At 39.5% G+C, this 19,497-nt stretch overlaps 1 protein-coding gene across 1 annotated transcript in view; it reads right to left on the bottom strand.

The window, feature by feature from the left end:
• The window catches only part of AFF2 (AF4/FMR2 family, member 2), a gene marked incomplete at its 5' end in the record, with an annotated part of 118,458 nt that overhangs the window by 63,701 nt on the left and 35,260 nt on the right, over positions 1 to 19,497 (bottom strand). The window contains 2 exons of the mRNA XM_009868226.1: positions 680 to 717; positions 15,899 to 15,950. Of these exons, the coding sequence (XP_009866528.1) occupies positions 680 to 717; positions 15,899 to 15,950 (90 nt within the window). The remainder of the gene's footprint in view (positions 1 to 679; positions 718 to 15,898; positions 15,951 to 19,497) is intronic.

The raw sequence follows: 19,497 nt of genomic DNA, 5'->3' as shown, positions 1-19,497 counted from the left end.
TGAAAATGCCTTTTTTTCAAAGAGCCAGGACATCTATATGGTGAATTTCTTAATTCAATGATATATGGTTGAGTGTTGCCACTAGTGCCCTAAGATTTAAGAAGTTCTCATAAAATGCCCTGGAAATTGCTCCCTGGAAGCGTGCTCATCCTTCACAGAGCCCTACTGCAAAGAGCAGAAACATACGTGTCTGTACGGTGTGAGAGAGATGCACACACAGAGTGAGAAAGAGCTCTTAAATCAACAGGATGGCGAAGTCTTGATACATAGGTGCAAAATATTCCCATGTGTCTAGAAATCATTTGGCACATTCCTAGTTATTTCCCCCCTGTCAGACCTTTTCAAGGATTGCAATTAAAAATTATAATCTTTTTAGCATGTACAAACCTCCCCAAGGCTAGGAGCACTATGTATTGAGTATGATTGTGATATTATTTGGCAGCTATTCATAGACAACACATTAATTTATGGAAAGTGGTTGAAACTTGAAGAGTGCAATCATTAGGGACACACGAGAAATCGAAAGCTTTCCTCAATGACCTTTTTACCGCTACAATTCGGGGGAACTCGAATTCTATTATCCCTTTCATCGCCCTTCTTACTGTCCCAGTGTTTTCAGTGATTGCATACAAAAACTTTGTTAAACTTGCTTTTTCAAATGGATATAAAAGTAACTTACTTTACAGGAATGTTCCTCAATTTCGTCTTTTCAGCAGCCTGTAAACAGAAGAGGGGTGGGGCAAACAAACAATTAAGCAACAAGCCAAAGCACAACCAAGCTGCAAACAAACGTCAACCCATGGATGCTCTTCCAAAGGACACGGCCAGGCAGCTGGCCAAAACCCGGGCAGAGGGCTGCACGAGCTGGACCCTTTCAGAGCGATAGTGCTAAAGGTTTTAAATGCTTCTGCCCCAGTCTGTGATATCAGTGTGGTCTGCTTATTTTTAACGGCCACAAATGTTTAGGAACCACTCATTCAGGGCGATTACTTCATTTCCCACTCGGAGGTCTGGCCCCTTTGCCACCAGCGATCTGTCCATATCTGGACCAAGAACAACAACAGGAGAAAATAAAGGGAAAAACGGACTCTGCTTCCAAAACAGTTTTTATTCACCAACAACAGAAAAGGGCTAGGAACGACCAAATGTTCAGATCAATTTCCTCTTTTGAAACCTTTGAGAAAACACACTCCAAATCATCTAAATGAGTAAATCTTTGGGCCTCTCGGCCTGCACCACCTCAGACATGGAGCCTGGTTCCAGTTTATTGCTGAAACCATTGATCTGTGTACAGTCCATTTATCATTCATGAAAAGAGCCAGTGATCTTCACAGTATATTAGAAGAAACAACTCAGATCATCTGTCAACGGCCCTCTTATTTCTGTTTCCCTCTCCACGGGGATTTCATCTCCTTCGATTCTTCTTGAATTAAAATGTTGCTAAGCAACACAGCTGGGGGCACCGATGGCAGAGCTGCGCCAGTCTATCACACCGGTTAAGCTGCTCGAGATTTTAGAGGAGATTCTTTTTTTTTTTTTTTTTTAAGGCTTCTGTGGCATAATTATGTAATCTGAACCAACCTTGCATCTCCTCCTCTGTTTTTTGGTTTGGTTTTTTTTTTTTCAGAGAAGGTAAATAACATTTCAACGCAAGAGGGCTTGAAATATCACCTTCAGATAAACTGGTGTTGCATCATTTCGGAGAATTCCTCTAGCGTTTGCAGAACCAGACTGTAATAGATTTAAATGTGGAAAGCGGTCAGATGGTTAGTGAGACTACAGGCACGGATAGTAGTGAAGGGCAGAACTAAGACAACTGATCCATGAACCTATTATAGTAAGGAAAGTTTTAGTGCTTAATTACCTTCAGAGATACTTTTATAAAGCCTCCAAAATTGAAGAGAAGGGTTTTGGTGAGGAAATTCTAACCTCTGCTATGCTTAGGAATGGGAATAAAATGGTTCCCACATAGGAACTGCTAATATTAGTGGTCCTGAAAAATGTTCACATAAGCCCTTGAGGAATTAAATCCTTTATGAAAACTAACTTTTAAAACCTCTGACACCTGCACAACTGGGTTCCAAACTTTGTCAGAATGAGTTTTCCTTTGGGCTTTAGTCAGGGCTAGTTTTCTAAAATATTTGTTGTTTTGGCACTTCTGCTTCGAAGTGCCCAAAACCCCCAAATTGTATTTAAATCTATGGGAATCCCTAATAATGAGTTAAAATCAGGGATAAACAATTAGAGCTTGTGAGAGTTGAGGTGGGGCAACAGCAATCCTCTGGGTTGATTCTCAGTATGTGAAAAAAATGTGTTTGTTGCATTTGGATTATATTTTCATCTAAAGAATAAATCAATGAATGCATGGTAGGAAACGGTTACATTAATTGTACTTTCGCATTGCTAAATAAAACACTTAAACCTCAGGAAAGGCAAAACTTAAGACTGTATTGCACAAGTAAGTGCTACAGACCCTAATTATGCCCTCTCCAACAAGCCTATGATGAAATGGGATCCCTGTCTCATTAACGAGATAATGTGTGTTGTGCCTGTTTCCAACAACACTCTCCAAAGTTTCCCTTTTTCAGTTGCCACATGCAAATGCAGATTCAGAGGCATGTTATTAAGAAATCTTTCTAAGTAATAAACTACATGTAACAACACACAAACGCTTCATCTAAAATGGATTAAAATGTCATCAAAAATGGCATTTCAGTTTCCTAAGGCTTCCACAAAATGTCCAGTTTCAGTCCCATCCTGCAGGGAACTAGAAGTATATTTAAACCTCAGAAACATCCTTCTGTAATAGCAGAAGTTTTTTTGACTGTACAGTGATATTTTGCTCGACCCTTCTCTATACCAAATAGCTGGACTATACAACTTGGAGTTCAAGCTTGTGAGACTTGCATTTAAATTAGTTTTTTTTTCCTCCTGATTTCTCTAAGAAATCACTACGCAAAACCTGATATCAAAAACAGAAAACAGAAGAATGAATGTCTAGGATCACAAGTAAATAATAATGCAGTTCAACCTAATACAAAGTAAAGTAAGAGATACTCTGGAGTGCATGTGCGTAATGGTGTGAGCTAAACTGTTTATATGAAAGATTAAAGAAGATGAAGATATTTCAGGGAGTAAGAACTGGAAATGTCAAAGCCACAGAATATGAAAGAGAAGAGTCTAAACTGGACATTCGATTGTTGATCACGTTGATGGCAACTGTTTACCCCAAAAAGACATAGTAGCCTTGGGAAAAAAGAATTTTATTTTCTTGCTCCATGAACGTCCTAGCATATATCTTTCCTTTGATTTTTACATGGAGAATTTCCACATTTTTTCCCCTTTGTTACTGGCAGAAGGCACTTTCCTGACTCTTAAGAAAAGGCACATGCTGGAAGGACAGTGTCCTTCACCCATATGATCACTTGCACAAGAGTTTTAAAAAAGTATTGCAAATGCCCATGGCAGGCCAGTTTAATGTTGTGTGATCAGCAACTGGTCATTTCCTATTAGAAATGATTCAGTTTGCCCTCTGAGTGGGACCATGGTGATGTTAAGCACAGCACAAAACATATATTCTCTCTGAGAAAGAAATGCAGGATCTGGCCTTCTGCTTTTATTTATCTTGTAGGTGTTTCTCGTTCATTTTTCAATGCGTATGTGTTGCAATATCATGAGCATGCCCAGTGGCAGAAGATAAAGGAAGGCAAAATCAAAGTGACATTGAGTAATTCTACACATTAAGCTTTGATGAAGAAACATATTGTTTGAAAATATTTGGTGTGCAGCAGGTCTGTCAATTAGAGCTAATTATTTTTCTCTGATCAGGAAGAATGTAATCTTGTTTTAGGCAGGTTTCTTTGAAATGCACGTCTTTTATATAACTTCATTATAGGAAAATACTTCTTCCAAATTACTTTTTTTCTGGGCTGCTTAGCTATTGACTCAAATTGTCTGTGTTGAGTAGTTCTCTCTGCTTTGATAATTAACTTTTGATCATTACTGAATTTAGCAGCTCTAGTCAGATGTGTTCATAGCCATCCTCCTCAACTATTTCAGTGTTCATCGCCTTTAATCTTTGAACAAAATGATCTCATTGAGCCTCCATCAGCCTCGCTACTCAGTTAATAATTCCCGTTTCTCATTTTCATGACTGAGTTTGATTTGTTTTAGACTCGATGCGAGCTTTGATTATTAATTTAAGATATTTCAAAGACAAACATGTTTTAAGAGTTATTCTTTATCTTATATTCCTAAGCCTTTACAAATAAGAAACTGGTTTTAACTCCAAAACAATTTCTAAACTTTATATATTAGAAGTACTATTTAGAAACAACGCAGGTAGGAGGTCTCTAAACCGTGATGCATGTGCCCTGAGTGGGAGATGATGCTGCAAAAGACTGGAATGAAATTGGACTAGTATAATGTAATATTCAATGGGCGTTCGGAGAATTACATCATGGGACCTTTGCTAATTTTGAGCTTGAAAACACACATTAAAATAATTTAGGATGATTAGAAAATGGAAGCCAGAGTGAACTAGACAACCATTCCACTTCAATTTGTAATTTCCTTCTGATTTTTTTTTTTTACAATTATGGCCTTTCCATAATTGTGCCTCTGGTCTCTAAGACCTCATTTCAACAGCTGACTCTAGTGTTGAGTAAGAACGAAGAAGACGAAGAATACATGAAAAGCCGTAAGACACAGGGGATCACCCATCATCCCATGACTTTTCTAACTGTGAAGGACTCCTACCTCTTTTGCATTACGCTTAATTTTGGCACTAGTTGTTTTAGCATTAGTTCCAGAACCACCTGCACTGTGCCTTACTTGATTTGCAGCGTGGATATACCTGTTAGCAGGTATTTAACTATTACACAAGAGATTAAACATGAGAAAAAGTACAAACTGCTTCCAGATTGCGCAAAAGGACAGCAAAATGTTTTTCTTTATCACTATCAATTAATGGACTGGCTTTTGGACAGAAAGAACCAGAAAAAGTACTCCAGTCAGTACAACTTTCCTGTATCACAAAGACCTGAGGAAAATGAACTGACAAGAGGCTGGCTCAAAAATATTAAAGTAAAATAACTGGCATCTGCAGAAGACAAATTAGATTTTTGGTCAAGTCTTACAGGCGAAGTGTCTGTTATCCAAAGTGACTGACTATGTATAACCGAAAATTGGAGGATGGTCAGGTAAAAGTGTTTGATTTTGAGAAAGTGAGATTAGGCAAAATGTATTTTTTTAAGAATGCCTGCTCACTCTCTTGATTCAGAAGCAAGGATCAGCCACCTAAGACAGTAATTGCTGAGCCTCCAAGAGTCTCTTAGCATGAAAGAGATGGGACTTGACACCATCGAACCTGTCGGTAGAAGGAAGGCCTTCCTGCTTTAACGTTTTCCATGAGCTGCTGCAAATCTAACTTAGGTTAATCTCCCAGTTTCTAGCCAGCTCGGCACGCTTGGGTGAATAGCCAAGTGACTCCAGTTTACAACTCACCATGCTGTTCTCCTGTTCTGTAGGTAGGTACAGAAGAGAGTTCTTGGAGACCCAAGGACTCTTATTTACGCAGAATGCCTTACCTATGATCCCAGGTAATGAACCAAAACCTGTCACTTATCGACACACTGTATTATGCTCTGATTTGGTAAAGGTACATTTGGTGCTAACTATGACTTCCTGTGGAGGAGGAGAATGTAGCGTGCAGCAAACAAACCATCCAGAAATGGGCTGGGATTCAGAGAGCCCAAACCTGAGGGCTGAAGGATTAGTATGGGATGATACATGCATAAATATGTGTGTTGTGTTCCCTTTTTTTTTTTTTCCTTCTTTCCTTCATTGGTTACACTCTCCTCTACCTGTCCCCTAATGTCAACAGAGGAGATTGTATTTCTTTCTTGCTAATTGCCTTTGACGGGAAGTTGGCAACCTTGTATTTGAGATTCTGTGTGTGATGTTCTGGGTCAGTCTAACCTCGAGGACAAAAAGCCCAATGTTACTGTACCTAGGGCCAAAAACAATGGAGAGGATACTTTCCTCATCATGTTGTGTTTTTTTAAAAAACAGTATTTTTTCCTTCAAAAGCTAAACATGTGGGATGGATCAGCTAAGATCTGTTTTTTGAAATATCAAGTCCCCAAGCACGTGCTATCTACAAATCACATTGGTTCACTGAACCCTTACTGTGTATGAACCACAGAGAGTTTCTCACCATTGCTTTGAGCAATGCAGTAACCTTTATTGCTTCACAGAGAGATGCTCAAGAATATCTGAAATACTGGAAATTTAATTCCAACTGGTGTAGCGGAGGCTGGGTAAAATAAAAAGCAGAGTTTAAGTGACCAATTCTAAACCAGTCTGTCTGTGGGTTAGGAGTCATCTTCATCCTGAATGTAAGTGAACTGCTTTTAATTGAGCAACAACACAGCTATATTTGGGTTTCTATCAGCAATTTTCCCCACATCTCAACATTTCCATCAGGCCAACAGTGGAAATGAAACTAAGGACGTGTGCAACGACAAGCATGGCCATGGTCCATTTTTGAAGGACACACACTGAGTGTGTACTACACTCTGAGGAGTGCTTGTTGCTTGCGTAGACATACCTGAGCTGGTATTAAACTAGCTAGCATGGGTACTGTGAACACTGTTGCTTTTGTTGCAGAGGCTTTAGTTTACTCAGCGTCTTTGGTGAACCTGACAATGCAAACTGTTGTGGCTATCTGTCAGTGAACGGCCTTATTTCAATGATAACTCCCATAATATATGCTTATTTTAGGATTTCAGTACCAATGTGCCTTGACAGAAGAGGCCTAAAACAGTGCCTTACTTCCCCAGTTATTTTGATATATGCTGGATCCTTTCAAAAATTCTTTTGATGTGAAGTTGCTAATTGTACTAATCTTGACTCCTCCATTCAACAAAGGAGGAATTGTAACATGACGTTACGAATTCTACCAATGTCTCATAAGTCTAGTAGATTTAGATGCCCTGACAATACCAATTGACTTGGTCGCTGCAGAGTTCCATGACAGAACAGAACTCTTGGCTAGAGCTGTTTATTTGAAAACAAAAATATAGCCCTGGTGACAGAGAAAGTTGAGAAAATTGTACTGAATGGTCCATGTTTAAGAAAAAAACCACTAAATTGGAATTCTGATTTGAAACATCATCTCCTCGCAAATAATTTGTTACTAATTCATTACAAATGACCTAGGCTTAGTGGATGATAATCCTATTGAGAAAACATAAAATACATAGCTAGGAATATAAATCAGTATTTGTCATTGTCTTATTTACTGCTGATTTTTCTAAAATGTGTGTTTAGGTCAACCTTCCAGATGGCTAACAAATAAAAAAAATCCATTATTTACCCCATAGCCACATTTCAACATGTTAATCAGATGACTAAAATTCTTGAGGAGGCAAAAGAAACAGAGAAAAGGTCAAGATACATTAATAAGAGATATAAAAAGTCTTCTCTAAACTTGCCTCAAGAAAAAAGCGGGCAAATGGCTAGACTCAAAGAATATCCTGTGACCTCGCTGTACAGCTGCAGCCTCTACAACCTCTCTATTCCTCAGTTTCCCAGTTCTAACAGGAGAGTAATTCCTTGTATCTGCACCCCTTAAACTTAACCAGAACAGTGCCAATATTTTGAGGTCATATAATGACATGTATTTTTAGTGTGCAATGTCCAGTTCTTACTTTCATGACATTCGGGTGAGTTTTAACTTGCTATGTCAAATTGGACAGGAGGATAAGCAGACAACAGCCTCTTGTACCCTGCTCATCTGCAGTTTATGTCTTTAGATTTTCCTTTGTGGCAAATGCCTTTATCTCATTCTTTCGGGAGTCCAACCTATCCTTAGTCTCTTCCCTACTCTAAATCAATGAATAGTTCCCTAGACTTGAGATGCAAAAGGGCAGAGTCAAAGAGTGCCGGCAGTGGCAGTGCTGGGAAGATGTGAATTGATGCTGCTACTGTTCATGCTGCCCATTCATTTCCTGTGCAGGAGAAAAGACTTCAAGGATTTTAATTTATACTGAACATTACATCCATACTGAATGTTAAACCTATTACAAACTGGCAGCAGAGGTAACAGAGGTAAACAGGCATGAAATAAACCTTTGCTGACCTTGGTCTGGTTTAGTACCTTGCTCAGACAACTTAGCCAATTACTAAATTGCACAGCTCCCAAAATTATACTCACTTAACAGTATTGCCATGAAATTGGTAATTTTGTAAAGCAGGCACGCTCTCTGAGAGTGCCCCCTGCCCAAATCAATCGCATGGTCACACTGTGGTCCCGACCTGTCCCTAGGAGCAGGCAGAAGGTATGTTCTGGGAAGATTCATCCTGTCGGCACAGAATGGAGCACCTCCAACCCCAGCAAACCTTGCTGTGGCAGATGAATTAATTGTAAGAAAAATTAAGGTGTTTAGTTCTCATTACTGTTCTCCTTCTGGAATACCTCCAGGGAAGATCAACTTTCACTTCTTCTCCTCTTATTCCGCCTGACAGAAGCCAATTACCGGATTTATCGTGCCCTTTTCATCACCTACTTTACGCTTGTTCTGGCCACCTACGAGTCCCTCCTTCAGACTTTTGCAACCTCTCCAGTCTCAAAGCCAGCACTAGTACTATCCTCTACTGGTGTACTCCCAAGAATTTAGATTTAGAAGTTCACAGACAGTGCTTGGGCTTATACAAAAGAGCGGCGCTGCAGATGGTCAGCATAAGAAAGCCAGACACTTTCTTTACCAAAATGCTTCACAAGGCATTCACGATAAAAATCACGCTCTCCTTTTGAGGAGGAAAAGGAGATAAATGTTTCCTATGTGGTCGGATTAGTGAGTGTTGAGCCCTGAGATGGCCTGCAGATATCACCGACTTCAGATTTATTTTTATAGGACACTATGGCCAAGTCTGGCTTTTCTCTTAACAACAACAATGCTGGTGTCAATCAATTATCTCACCTGCTGCCTCCGCTTGCTGCCAAAACAATACAGGGCTTTTGCATAAGTGGCACACATAGCAAGAGGCCCCGGGGAAATATATTTTCCCTCCATGCTTATAATAAAGACTCCTTTACAGAAAAATCCGTGTACAAGCACGCACACACACAGAGTATATGACCCGTCCTGGGGACTGAAAACTGTATCTCCCTCCTCCTCCACACCCGAAAAAGGCTGGCAAGCCTCCAGTGGCTGGTCCTTATGGCTGTACTGAGGAACAACTGGCCTTTCCAGCTCTATTTAATTAGTGATGGAGCCATCAGGTCTTTTTAAAGCTTCTCCTTCAGATGAATGATGTTTTATGGTATGGCTGAGAAAGCCTGGCTGCTTGGGGCTGGTGGCATGAAAAAACCAGGAGAAGCACCTGTCTGAGAGAGCTCCCAGGGGCTATGAAGGGCCTGCTTACTCATGGGGAAGTGAGGAGAGGACTTCTTGCAGCTGTATTTATCCATCTTTTCAACTAAGGCGTTTCATTGCCTCTTTGTTAGGGCTGCCTGCCTGCAGAGTATTTTCTTTCCCTGTATTATTTTCTCTACTGCACCTGAGGGCTTTTGAGCCAGTGCATACTAGGCAACCCATGGAAAAGGCAGGTCAGTGGGAGGGACGGGGCTCCTCCAGCTCCTGAGGTGTTCCCAGAGCCTGGGTAAGAGCCCGGCTGCAACCACGCAACCAAGGGGCAAACGCAGGGCTGCTGATGTGTGGTACCGTGCACTCTACAGCAACCATTTCTCCTGAGGGTTGTATTAACTCCCTTCCTCACTGATGGATGACCTCCACGGTAACAACATGTGTGGAAACAATTACATGAGATTCTGCGAACTTGAATGAGTTGAACAGTTTTGACAACACCATGTATTTTAGTGGTGTGCCACGTTTTTCACTTGTAACCGCAGCAAACTCAGCCCCGATCTCAGAGTGGTTACTGAATGCTTCTGCTGATAATAAACAAACATGAGATGAACCTACGTCATTACCATGTAAATTATGACCTTAGACATGTCAGCCATCAAATCTCTTACAACCAAAGATTTGTCTAACGGAAGCTGGAGTATTCATTTTACACAGTTGATGATATATAGTTGCTTCAACTAGTGTTGTGCAGAATAGAATAATTTGAATATCAATTCAGATGGACTGAGGTAGCAAGAAGATACTTATCTTCATGGAAGTGTTTTTCATGGTTATAGACTGACAAGGTTGGAGAATGACTGTATTATCCTAACGGCTTCTGTTGTCATTAATGGCTTTCCCTACAATTATAAAATGTAACTGTAGACCTTAAACACTAAGACCTAAAACAATGTAGGTTCTTTATCAAAACAGAAGCTACTGTGGCTACAACTGATACCGCATTGCTCTGAGATTTCAGTGGAACCCATTGACAGATAAACTGTTTACATTAAAAGACTCTATCAAAGTTATTTTGCACCTAGTTCCAACCTAATCCATCTGATTTTTCTATAGCTTTGACAAGATGACCTCTCTCACTGTGTGCGCAGTATTGATGCCATTACTGAAGAGCTGTTCTTCAGCCTTTCTGCTGATAACAAAGTAAATGGAAATGTAGAGAACCCTTGGGGAGGTAAACAGCTTGGTCAGGATCCAGCTAAAAAAATGCAGGAAATTACAACAGGAAAGGATATCTAATGTTACAAGGAAAGTGATCGCTGTTCCACTATTAAAAAGTGTTTACATGATGTGATGAAGGTATACTGCATGTTAGAATTTAATAAACCTTTAAAAAATTTATTTGAGTAAAGGCTTTGAAAGCTCAGTATGGATTATAAGAATTCAAAGCTAGGCCTATGGCTGATCAGCTTTTAAGACTCAGCTACATAATCAAACATTTTGTATATAATTACCTAATACTAACCTAGCAAAAAATAATTATGTTTGTGTAAAACACAAACAATAGCGCAGAGTCATGGATTATATGCATGTCTTGTGTTTGTATGGTTATCAAAGAAGCTGCAATAAAGTGGCAATCATAAAGGGAAGGAGGAAAAAAAAAATCAAATAGAAAAGAAAAACATCTTATTGATTTGTTCTGCCAAAACCACTATATACATAAAATACTGAAAATGTAGCAGGTCTGTAACTAGTATCAAAGTTTCTTTGGTTCAAAATCACACAGAACGCTAGCAATGTGCTTTAAATTAAGTACCCATTTCAAAGGTTAACAAGACTATTCCTTAGGCAGAAGAACAAAGAGGAGCTGGTTGAAGAAAATTGGGTACACTACAGCTACTTAAAATACTGTATCCAGGCACAACTCATTTGGATGCCTTTGAGCTCAAAGCTAATTTGAATTATACAGAGGGGCTTTAAAGAACAAAAATACTAAACCTGTGTTTTATCTAAGCTCTTTTAGCTGAACCGAGCTACTAATTGAAAATCTTCACTACTCTTCCAAATTTCTGATCTATTTTTTCAACAGAGTAATAAAGCCATCTAAAAGCTCTGTCCTTCCTCACAGAAGAGTGTTAACATTTGCATCTCTGAAATGCCTTGTCATCTAATGGTTTTGCTAATAACATGTCTGTCATCTGCCTTGACTGTATCTCTCATAGCCAAATTAAAAATGTGGTGCTGTGGGACTTGTGAATGCAATACTGATGCATACGCCAACATTCTTTTCAGTGACAGTACTACATGAGTTTACGATCCAGGCACCGCTTAAACGCAACAATATCTCTCAAATAATACATTAAACAGATGTGTACCTGGTCTTATAAATATGTGACATAAAAATCTATTGGCTTGGTCAGTGTGCATATTAAAAACCATTCAAGTAGGTCAAATTGTGGATAACTTAGAACTTTAAAGACAGCAATTTTAATAAAACTGTCAATACAATTTTCTTTGTAAAAACATTTGACACTGATTATGCTGCTTATATTGAAAGAGAAACACAAGGTCTATATCTTTAGATCTTTTATTGAACTGTGAGCACAGCATCAATAACTGCTTCTCAGCTGTAAATGAAAATTGATTCCAGATCTAACCCGTCGTTTTCTGTGTGTCTCTAATCCCAAATCAGCCACAACCAGACATAAGAATCAGCATTTTGTCTATGGGAAAAAGCATGTGTCGTATGGCCAGCCTCAAAGTGTCTACACTGGAGATACCGCGGGGTGTGTTTACATGTGTTAGATGTAGGTGGTGACTGTGGTCTCTCCAAAAGAGGCCCCAAAAGTGATGAAGGGAGCTTGCAGCTGGTGCGGAGTAACTTGTAACTTGCCTCACGCTCTACCGCAATCATAGACCACCATCTATATGGTCCAAAGCTTTACAGATCTGAAGTTTGAAGGCACCTGCAATGAATACTGGACCTCCTGCACGTCACAGTCCAAAGAAATTCACTTGACAACTTCTGTGTCAAGCCCGCAACTGCCAGAAGTCTAAAAGGAGAGGGAAATCACAATGTTTCCATGCAATTTGCAGCAGTCTGGTACCAGTAGTTTGGACTTTCAGTCAGCTCTCACTTGCTGAAGCCTGTTAAGCCCTCTGGGGTGAAGATAAAGTGTATAGCCTCCTTACAGGAATCTTTTTCTTGGCGATACGTTGCTAGGCCATCATCATGTGTGCCTTAATGAAACAAGACCTAACACTTATAGTAAAGATCGTGTTTGTAACTCTTAGGAACCATTTTCAGTTACTCAAAATCCTGTTTGAAAAGCGAATGCTAAAAGTGAGCAGCACATTCAGTAACAGCCTTGCTAATACTATCTATAGAATAAATACCCTCTACTGACTTCAACCTGGTAAGTTCTCATCCTATCCAGAAATCAGGCTCGATTTCTTAATTATATGACTGACTGGAGCTACCATGTGTGTTTCGTTTCTCCTCAGCAGTGGGGGGAGAAAAAGATGTTTAACACCTGAAAGATCATGAGGTCCACAGACCCCTTAAATAAATACAATACAGATTGGAATAAGCATGCTCATTCACAGGAGTGAGAAAGTAAGACAGAGGAGCTTTGTTTCTTGCACACAAGCTTCTAACAATCTTCCACCATGAAAAATGGACTACTGGTAGTCTCAGAAGACAGGCTGATAGATCAAACTCTCCCCGCATACTATAGATATTCATTAATCAAAGCGTGTTTATGGATCAGTGTCACTTCCACCTCTGCCATGTACAGACTGAAGGGTTCCAAGCAATTCTCAAAGGGCAAATTCAAGAGGGCTCCCTACCGACCACTGTTCTCAAAAAATTTCAATTTCCTTGAAATACAAGTAGAGATTAAGATAACAAACCTGACTTTTACATATTGTGTTTTTATTAATGAAAATGAGTAATTGCTAGCTCATGTTTCCCATAGGCTGCAAGCCTATAACAAAAAAAAATAGAAATATTGCATAAACTGTTAGAATGGTTTTGAGCTAAGTTATTTTCTCTCGCTGTCAGAATGCACATGTGTGTACAGCTGAACTACAATGGGCATCTGACTACAAAATCTTTATGTTAAAAAAAGTGAAAGTATTTTTCTAACCTTGGCTCTGCAGCTGAACACAAAACATTGCAATTGCCTTGATCCGTCCTTCATGAGTGAATATATTATACCCTTTTTGGAAAAAATACTTTGCAGTCAAAAGACATTGCAGTTACTTTGTTGATGTTTATGTGTCTGACCAGCGGGCCAGATCAACCCTCCTTTCCATTCCCACTCTCCTCTCTTTAAAGAGACATGGCAGAAGCTGCCAAAGTGTGAAGGCACCAGCAGTGTAACGCATGAGTGACGCAGCAGAGCCACGCTGCTCAGCTTTGCAAGGCCTTTGCCCAGGATGCGAGGTGTGACAAAAATCCAAAGGATGCAACAGAGTCATTAATTCAGGAAACTGAAAAAGCTGCAGGATTCTTTCTTATAATGTGTATAACTTTGTCTGTACTTCTATTTGTAAAACAAATAAAAGAGAGGCAACCACACATGTGGGGTGACATAGGAAAGGTGAAGGTTTCCCCTGAAGTGCAGGGCATTTACAAAATATGCTCAGCGTGTTTCTTGTCCAGACAGTTCGTTTTTTATGTGATTGAAAGCGTTCATGTTTGGAATCCCTAAACAAACAGACCACAATCTGTTTCTTAAGAAGATATTTGGGAGAGCTTAGGAGATCTGAATAAATTCTAATCACTTCAACTGAGATGAAGCTCTCATTGCCAAAAGGAAAAACATTTTCTATGTACTATAAAATTTTCAGAAATTACATGAAGGTTTCTTATTGTGCTCCCTTGTTTGCCTGCAGCTTTCCAGTAAGGAAAGCCTCATGAAGTTCTGGTGCAGTTCGAGGCTTCCTACAGCTCGGGCACATCACCAGCACATACGGACTCAGGCTGCAGCCCCTGAACTGCTCGCACGCACGATGCTGCCTCTGGGTAAGCGGCACGCACGTCCTGCACGACAGCGGTGATGTTTTGAGAGTTACCAATACCTCATCGTGCTGTGTGGACATACCTGCTTGGAATTAACATCAGAGAGTGTAAACTGAGTAAATTTGGTATAAACCTACTTAAGTCACTAGAAGACTATTATCACAGGAAAACAAAAGTAATTCCTACCTGATAACATATTCCCATTTCTTTACCGCAGTACACAATGTCATTTTACAGGACTATTTGGGCAAATTTCCAATAGACCACGAAACCTACTGGTTTCACAAGGCACCATGTTTGTACAACAGTGCATTGCACAAGTACAGGCTTTTTGATCCTTTGGCTTCAGATGAGAATGCAAGCTTAACTTGGTGCTAAAAAACACTGACTTGTATGACTAAGGGGTCAACTGACACCAGAAAGCAAATCTTTCCTGCCACGATCCTAAAGGACAAATAAGGTAGGCTGAAGGAGAACATTTAGGTGGCCTAAAAATAAATAAGAATGAAAAATCGAGTTATAATGAATATTCCCCAGACTGAAGAGATGATCTTATACTGAATTACACCATTACCTTCCTCTCTACTGCACGTTTAAATATCTGAGCCTATTGCAAATATAAAGTAACATGAAGAATGAATTTAACTCAAAGTCTTTTTTGCTTCTGATACAAACGTTGAGAATATGAATTTCACTAGCTTCATTTCCGAGCATTATCCATAAATATTTATAAAGTGGGAAGGATAGAGAATGACATAAGACAGTTTTCTGAAAATGATTCTTCATTAAGGTCCCAAGTAAGTTGAGAGACTTTCAGTATTGATTTACAGCTACATTCTCAAGATTTTCCCTCTCACAAATGGGAATCACTGGACTACTGACTATGGACTCTCAGTCCTTTACTCACTGGCTGGAACAAAATTTACAGGCCCAATCTTCTCAGATACAATGACACAAACAAATTGCAAAGCACAAACCAACTCTGCAGTTGTGTTGGTGGTCTGATGTGGTCATTATACACTCACTTCCAAAAAAAGTCATCAATTTCAGAAAGAGAGTGTGAAACAAGTGGAAGAGGCGTCCCTGCCCATGACAGGGAGGTTGGACTAGATGATCTCTAAGGTCCCTTCCAGCCTATGCTATTCTGTGATTCTGTGAAGCTCTTCAACATTTAGTTTGGTACAAGGAAGGTAGAAACTCAGAGCACTTTAGCTATTCCCGGGTGACGTGTGTGGCCTCTTATTCCAACACTAGTAAGTCATGTTTTGCTTCAGTTTAATCCACTTCACAATGTTAATTCAGCAAAACTGACAAAATGCATTCCTGTTTAAGAATGTTTCCCTCCACAGAGGTTCTATACGCAAGTAATATTTAAGCTGATGGATTCTGCAGCACCCCAAAATGCTTTTGATGCAAATATAGTAAATCAACATACAATCTCATTCAATGACACAACTTTGTCGGACTGTGTGGTCTATGCACGCACACCAGATGCACTTACCTGTTCACTGTCATCTTCATCACTGCTTAGTTTCAGATCATCCTCAAGCATTCTGAAAAAAGAGAGACAATAAAAGCTTTACTTTTAATGAACTAACTTTATATACTGAATCTACCCTTCAGCAAAGTCAGAGGAAAAACTCCCTTTCAATTCAACAACAGCAAAATCAGATCCATCAATAAGTAAACCGATTAATACTCCATGCATCAGTCCTTCTGTGATACGCTAGGTAAGAACAGATGACTTCCAGACTCAACCACCATGAAGCACAGCAGTCAGCTCTTCTTTCATATCCTCTTTTAATTTGTACATTCTCTCATGGCGATTAGTCCATATACACCTGTGTGTATGTCTAATCCTGAAAGTGGAAGGGAAATTCACCCCTGAGACAGTTGAAAATGAGAAAAATTCCTCCAAGTTTCATTCTTGATCAACAGCATCACTGACCTTTTCTGAGGCTGGTACCAATCCCCATGTTCTCAAACTGAAAATGCAGAGCAAAGAATAGCAAGAAGAAAAGGAGCTCATCTGAGGTTTGATGGGACCTCACAGTTGTTAGTATCTCAATGCAAAGTAAACATTTTCCCAGCTAGGAATCTGTTAACTTACATCTGTATTTTTAATTTATTTTTTTTTTAATACAGGGAAGTCTCACATGACTGCTCCCTGCCCTTGGTTAAAGGGGAAGGAAACTCCTAAAAGATGTAACTGTCCCAATGCCTCTTTCCTTTCTGTTGGCAAAGAAAGAGCTGAACAATGCATAATACTATATTAACATTCATCTTGTATTACTTTTTTTTTTTTAATCCAAGACTTTGCTATGTCAAAATACATGGGGTAAGAAACCATATTATTTGCTGTTACATCTTTGCAGAAAACTTTTCTTCTTTTGAGGTCTATCTAAAGAGAAATGACTAGCAGTGACCAAATACAGTCCCACACAGCTTCCCATGTATTCATGTTTTTATCTGGTGGTCCTCCTCAGAATTGATATTCCTCTGGGCACACTTCTACCTAACACCCATCTTTTCATCCTGACAAATTCTCTTACCAGAGGATGACGTATGAGTGAACTGGCACATCTCACCCAGATCCACCATGAGAGCCACTAAAATTGTTGAGCTTCCTTTCTCCCAGCCTGAGCTCCTTTACTCATGGCAGGAGGCTCACAAATTGCAATTACTGTTTCCCTTCTGCCTTGATGGAGACTGAAGTCTATGATTTTTTTACTGTTAGCCTTTAAATAACTGCAGCAATCAATGGAAGTTCTGTTAGGAGGTTTTTTTGGTTGTTGTTTGAAGACTGCCAGTAAATCATGGAAGCCTTGTGATATAAGGAATTTTAAAGAGAGGACAATAATCCCAACGTTGAAATACCAGAAGGTTCAAATCCCTGACAGTGCTCTTAAAAAGAGAAAGTGCAAGGAGATCTTTAAATCGGTTTGTAAGTCATCTGTCTTTCGGTGACCTCTGTTGTCGGGCAGCTCACTGGTTACAAAGAATCTGGACACATAACTACTAGTCATTAACATCTTGATAAATGGCAGATGCCTCCCTGTAATATGTGAACCCATAAAAGTAAGACTGTAGCACGGATAAAGAATCTTCTAAAAGTAAGAATTTGAGGTGAGTTGACCTTGGCTGGATGCCAGGTGCCCACCAAGCAGCTCTATCGCTCCCCTCCTCAGGTCGATGGGGGAGAGAAAATGTGACAAAAGGCTCATAGCTTAAGGACAGGGAGATCACAGGCCAGACACACTTGGCTTGGGGAAATTAATTTCTTACCAGTCAAATCAGACTAGAAGAATGACAAGTAAACCCAAATCTTAGAACACCCTTCCTCCACCCCTCCCTTTTTCCTGGGCTCAGCTTCCCCAGTGCCATTCCTTGCCGTGCCATTCTCAGGGCATCACTGCACCTCCACCTATCTCCAGTCCCAGCCCGTTCCCTGCGAGTCTCATCCCACAACAGCAGGACAATATCCCCAGGAAACCGAGACCATCTTCATATGGGACTGCATCATTCTGACTTTTAACTCTAATTCCATCCTACACTCCTACTTTTAAACCTACATCTCATTTTAATGTGTAAATTATCCCCTGCTATAAAGCAGCACCACTAGATAATGCACTCCATTATTATTTTTTAATGCAGATCTAAGAGGACATAAAGCAAAGGATCTTTGCGCGAATGAAGCCCAAAGGGTGGTGTGTTTTCTTCTTTCCAGCTATCAGAATTTTCTTCATTTGTTACATGTTAAATTTCTTTTTAACATATCCTGGTAGAAATAAACCAAAAAGAACAAAAGAAATTCTGTATTGGATAAATGGAAAGAACAAAGAAGAAAACATAAAACAGATAAATGAATACACTTACTAAACTAACCAAACAGCCATCTAAAATGATTGATTAATAACTGTCCTCATACACCCTATGCTGCAGACACTTTCTATCAAGTACAGTAAGCGCAAGACATGTTTATTGAATATTGAAAAATATAAAATGGATATAAAACATGATAAGTAGGAAGGACAACTGTTAGAGTTGGTTTCACATAAACTAAATTTGTAGGATTTATGAGTTCTCTTCAAGAGACTAATGGATGTTTAGATGACTAGAGAGAGGAAAAAAATTGGATTTTGGTATTTCTTTAACAGTTCCAAGCTTATCACTTGGAGTACACAATTCTTCTTAGCTTGTTCTGCTAAATGAAGAATATGTCATCCCATTCAGTTACAAAACTCAAAGGTTAAACAACTAAAGCACAGAGCCTAGAAAATGCATCACACTCTCTTGGCAGATGGAATAATTAAAGAGAAACTGAGTACGGTATCAACAATAAATATACACTAGTCAGAGAAGTGAGGGAATAAATTAAAAACACATGGTATGTGCAAATGAAAGTAGAATGCTGAAGAGTTCAAACAACCTGCTCCCAGAGGATATTGGTTAGAAGAGGTAATATTTAAAGCAAGCACAGGACTCTATGGTCCTTCCACGATTTTAAAATGTGCTTAATATTCTGAAGACACGAGTCACGGTAGCTTGTGCTGTTTAATGCTTCTATTAACTCTCATTTATAAGCAAGTAGCATCTGATCACACTCAAAGCCCAATAAGGGCTTTTTAAGATTGCCAGCAACCTTAATCCAAGGTGACTATTTCACTATCTTATCCGGAGAAGGAACCCATTTCAGCTTCAAAGCCCTGAGACAGAAGAGCTCTGTATCTACAGCTCCCTCAAACACGGCTTGAACGTGAAATTAGACCCTCTTGAGCGAGCGCTCCCTGTAAACACGCACGGGATCTCTTCTGCTCTAGGTAATTGTTAACCTCAGAAACACCCAGGCTGGAGATTACAGAGTGCACTTGTCATGAAGATCAGGGTGGCTATTCATAAAGGCCAATTTGCTGGATATGTTAAAGTTACAATGAATGCTGTCAATGAGGGCAAATCAAAATAGAAAACTACCTGTATCAGAAAGCTATCTCCAGAGGTGTTATAAATTCATTTTACTTCCTATTCTTCTCTGACCCAGTTGACATTATTATTGAATATACATGTACTTGTTTGTCTTTTCATCCATAGCTAATGCAAAAC

This window comes from Apaloderma vittatum, unplaced genomic scaffold (genome assembly GCF_000703405.1).
Source record: "Apaloderma vittatum isolate BGI_N311 unplaced genomic scaffold, ASM70340v1 scaffold2434, whole genome shotgun sequence".
Classification (NCBI taxonomy): Eukaryota; Metazoa; Chordata; class Aves; order Trogoniformes; family Trogonidae; genus Apaloderma; species Apaloderma vittatum.
Note: the sequence above shows the minus strand (reverse complement) of the source record. Positions and strands in the feature narration are given on the sequence as shown.